The sequence below is a fragment of the Sus scrofa genome, chromosome 5 (genome assembly GCF_054392235.1).
Source record: "Sus scrofa isolate SSC_HxYL_T2T_F1_AM1 chromosome 5, Sscrofa_HxYL_maternal_Yorkshire_Landrace_v2.0, whole genome shotgun sequence".
NCBI classification, from domain to species: domain Eukaryota; kingdom Metazoa; phylum Chordata; class Mammalia; order Artiodactyla; family Suidae; genus Sus; species Sus scrofa.
This window is the reverse complement of record NC_139387.1, coordinates 715,141-719,632: the sequence shown is the minus strand read 5'-3', so window position 1 is coordinate 719,632 and position 4,492 is coordinate 715,141. Positions and strand designations below refer to the sequence as shown.

Sequence of the window (4,492 nt, the reverse complement as noted above, 5' to 3'; positions counted from 1 at the left end):
CCGCCCCGCACTCGAGAGCCGCGGCCCGCGCGGGAGCTGCGCGTGCGCGCGTGCGCGCGCCACGTGTGTGAGAGCGCCCGCGCCACGGCCCGCACGGGAGCGCGCGCGCGTGTGTGCGTGCGTTAGAACGCGGAGGAGTAGTGACGCGCCACGCCGCGCCGTGCGCCTCCGCGGCTCCGCTCCCTCCAGCTAGTCCCAGCAGCTCGCCGCGACCCCTGCTTGCCAGCCCCCGCCCACCCGGGAAAGCGCGCCGGCCGCGTCTGGCCGTCGCCTTGGCAGCATCGCGAGTTCCAGGGGCAACCCCTGCCGCGCGGCCCCGCCGGAAGGGGGCGGGGTCCCCGCTCGCCCCGCCCTCCCGCGGAGGGATACGCGCCGCTGCGGCCCAAAACCCCCGAGCGAGGCGGCTGGGGCGTGTGAACGGCTCGGCCTGCTGCGTGTTGTCGCGGTCCCCACGGGGCTCGGTCGGGCACTGAGCCGCGCGGACGGCCTCGCCCGAGCGGGCCCGCGCTCCGAGGCCGGCGCTTCGGCGCACCCATCCGCTGTCCGGATCCGGGCACAGCGCGGCCCGAGCAGGCCGTCCTCCCACGTCCGCCGCGGCGCGGGGAGCCGAGCCGAGCCGAGCGAGAGGAGGCGCGGAGGCCGGGGCTGGGGGCCCGCGCCCCGCCGCCGCCCGCGATGCTGCTCTCCAAGTTCGGCTCCCTGGCGCACCTGTGCGGACCAGGCGGCGTGGACCATCTCCCCGTGAAGATCCTGCAGCCAGGTAGGCGGGGCCCGGGGGTCTGGAGACGCACTGGGGTCGAGGGTCCCGGGTCCCGGGTCCTGGGTCGTACCAACGCCGCCCGCTCGTTCTCCACAGCCAAGGCGGATAAGGAAAGCTTCGAGAAAGTGTACCAGGTGGGCGCCGTGCTGGGCAGCGGCGGCTTTGGCACCGTCTACGCGGGCAGCCGCATCGCCGACGGGCTCCCGGTGAGTCGGGCCTCCGGGCACCCGGGATTCTCGGCCCGCGCGTCTCGTTGCGTCCTCCCGGGCCTGACCAACTGGTTCCCTCCCCCCAGGTGGCCGTGAAGCACGTGGTGAAGGAGCGGGTGACCGAGTGGGGCAGCATCGTAAGTGCTGGCAGGGGTGCCGGGTGGAGCGGGGGCGCCGGACGCGGGCGCCGGGCGGAACCCGCTGACCGCCGTCTCCCTCAGGCCGGCGCGGCTGTGCCCCTGGAGGTGGTGTTGCTGCGCAAGGTGGGCGCGGCCGGCGGCGCGCGCGGGGTCATCCGCCTGCTGGACTGGTTCGAGCGGCCTGACGGCTTCCTGCTGGTACTCGAGCGACCTGAACCGGCGCAGGACCTTTTCGACTTCATCACGGAGCGCGGCGCGCTCGACGAGGCCCTGGCGCGCCGCTTCTTCGCGCAGGTGCTGGCCGCCGTGCGCCACTGCCACAGCTGCGGGGTCGTGCACCGCGACATCAAGGACGAGAACCTGCTGGTGGACCTGCGTTCGGGCGAGCTCAAGCTCATCGACTTCGGTTCGGGCGCGCTGCTCCGCGACACGGTCTACACCGACTTCGACGGTGAGCGCCCACCCCGCGTGGCGGGCCGAGCGGCTGGCGACTGTTGGGGCCGCGCGCGCGTGCCGCGCCGCGCCGGCTCCCTCGCGTGCGGGCCAGAGTGGGGCCTGGGGCCGTTGGGGGCGCGGGCGGAGCACTGGGCCGCCGCCGCGCAGAAATCCCCGCATTGCGGAGCCGGGTCCGCCGGGGCTCCCCGCCCCTCCCCCCGCGTCTCCTCGGCTCACATCTGTTTGTTGTGAAACCCGAGCCCGAGCCCATGTGACCGCCTCCCGCGCGGGGCCAGCTGGGGGGGCGGGGCGCCGGGAGGCCACGCCCGCCGGGGTTTTTCCAGGGCGGAGAGCGGGCGCGGGGGCCGGGTGTCGCGGGGGCCCGCCAGCCTCCTGGGGCGCCGTCCCGGAGGGGGGGGGGCACCGTGCTGACTCCTGCGTGTCCTTCAGGCACCCGCGTGTACAGCCCTCCCGAGTGGATCCGCTACCACCGCTACCACGGGCGCTCGGCCACCGTGTGGTCGCTGGGCGTGCTGCTCTATGACATGGTGTGCGGGGACATTCCCTTTGAGCAGGACGAGGAGATTCTCCGGGGCCGCGTCTTCTTCCGCAGGAGGGTCTCCCCAGGTGCGTGGAGAGGCTGGGCCCGCGGGGCGCAGGGGCACCGGAGGCTCGGCCCCAGCTTCGCCCTGATGGTCTCCCCGCCCCTTCTCCGCAGAGTGCCAGCAGCTCATTCAGTGGTGTCTGTCCCTGCGGCCCTCGGAGCGGCCCTCGCTGGACCAGATCTCTGCCCACCCCTGGATGCTGGGGTCAGAGGAGGAGGGCACCCCAGAGAGCCGTGACCTGCGGCTCTGCGCCCTGGACACCGACGACGGCGCCAGCACCACCTCCAGCAGCGAGAGCTTGTGAGGAGGGGGCCGGCACCTGGCTCGTGCGAGCCCGAGGGATCCCTGCCCTCGCGGGCCCTGCCGTGGAGTCCCTCTGCCTGAGCTCTCTGCTCCTTGCGAAAGCAGCGATCTCTGACCCCTGGTGACCTTTGCCTTTGGCACCGGCCGGTTCCTTTGCTTTGAGTGCCTTTTCGAACGCTGCTCTCACGGGACTTGGTTTTCTCAAGCTCTGTGCGTCCAATAACACTCGGGTCCAAGCCAGGTCCCGCCTGCCCAGGGCCGGTCCTTGACCCCAGACCGTCCCTCTCCCGTGCTGCTCCGGCGGCGCCTCCGCGTCTGCCGTGCTGGACCAGGAGCGCCCCCGCGTCCCGTGGCCTCATCTCACCGGGCACAGGCCCCTCGTGCCCCCGCCCCACCCGCGTGTGTCGGTGTTGGTCGGGCACGTCTGCACAAGCACTGCGACGTCCCGGCCTCCGCTGCCCGCCTGCCCGACGCGCGTGCGCGTACAGACGTCTTATTTATGATGTGACCCCGCAGAGGGCTATTTATTGTTTAATTTATTTGTCGAGGTTCCTCTCCCGCCGGCCCTGCCTCCTCCAGGCCTGTGGGCGGAGGAGGGGTGGCTGCGTGCGTAGACCCCGGGTCCCGATCCCGCCTGTGTGTGTCAGAGGGTGCACTTGTGCAGTGACTAATTTAAGGGGAGCGGGAGACCCAGCCACCTTGCGGCTCTGCGCCCTCTCTCGAGGGCTGGGTTTAAATTATTGACCTTGTATAGTGTGCTTGTTGCTCTGGAGGCTGGGGGAGGGGGGACAGAGTCTCAAGCCTTTAATTTATTTTCACGGCTGTGTTTCTGTGATCCCGTGTGTGTAGGCGCCGTGGATGGGGCTTGCTTTCAGTTCAAAAGCGAGGTGTCTGAAAATCATATTTTTTTATACAGGTATTTCAATTAAATTGTTTTGTATTAAAAGGGTTTCCTGTGTTGACTGGGGTGGGCAGCCTGGGGTGAGGAGAAGGAGGAGGTTTAGGGAAAAGGGCTCTGGTCCCTGCACGGCTCTCTGCTTTTCCCATGGCCAGTGACCGCATTGGGGGACCCAGGCTTTTCCTTTGCAGACCAGAGGGAGTCTCCTCCCTGCTCTCAGCTTTTGATCTCCCTGCCACCCCATTCGCCAGAGCACAGGGAGAAAGCGCTGCTGGGGCTATTCAGTGTACGTACATGCCATGGAGCATGAGGCGTGTGGGGGCGTCCGCCCCCCTGTGCCCACGGCCCTGGCCTGGCCAGCCTGCCCTGAGCCCTCCTGGGCCCTGGGGGCGCTCCTCTCCTTGTGCTCTCCCTGCCCTTCCGTGGAGGGGTCCTCTGGCAGCAGCCCCACCCTGCTGACCTACCTGTCACCATGATCCCAGCTCCGCCACTTGCCAGCTGAGGATGCTAGGCTGGTCCTGGGCATCCCACCCACTTGCCACCACTCTGCATCTGTCCCACCAGGCCATCGGGACCCCTCAGCTCCTCTCTGGGACTGAATTAAGCCCTGGGGAGGTGAGTGCCCCCTGCCCCTCTCGCGCGGCTCTGCAGCCTCCTGGGAAGGCATGCGGCTCTTGCAGTTGGGAGAACCCCTTGCCAGAGGTGGTGGGAACTGCAGGCTGCTAGGCAGGTGGCTTGGGCCCTGGTGCACCTGCTCCGTGCGCCATCCTCCGAGGGTGCCAGCACCACCCGACGGCCCTGCATTCCTGCGTGTTACCAGTTCCGTGAACTCAACAGAGCTCTCTGCAGAGCCTGCCCGCCGAGGCACAGGGCCTGAGAAGCTCTCAGAGGGGTCCACATTTGCTCCTAGGACCGAGGACTCAGCGCTGCTCTGGATTTGGGAATCTTGCTGATCAGAGGCTCTGTGGGCCTGCTCGGGGCTCCTCAGTCCCGGGACGCCATCCTGTGGAGGGGAGGGGCAGCTAGCCGCTCCGGCCATGGATGGTGACCACTGATGGGTGCGATGGCTACAGAAGCTGTGGCCGCAGGTGGCACCTCCTCTCCTGCTGGAGGCAAGAGGAAGCCCAGGCTTGTGTGGGTCG

At 69.2% G+C, this 4,492-nt stretch overlaps 1 protein-coding gene across 1 annotated transcript; it reads left to right on the top strand.

The window, feature by feature from the left end:
- The first annotated feature begins 374 nt into the window (after positions 1-374).
- PIM3 (Pim-3 proto-oncogene, serine/threonine kinase) lies at positions 375-3,398 on the top strand. Its single transcript, XM_021091349.2, has 6 exons — positions 375-760; positions 857-966; positions 1,056-1,106; positions 1,191-1,560; positions 1,995-2,171; positions 2,263-3,398. The coding sequence occupies exons 1-6, from the start codon at positions 676-678 to the stop codon at positions 2,451-2,453; spliced, it is 984 nt and encodes a 327-aa protein (XP_020947008.2). The 5' UTR covers positions 375-675; the 3' UTR covers positions 2,454-3,398.
- The last annotated feature ends 1,094 nt before the right edge of the window (positions 3,399-4,492 follow it).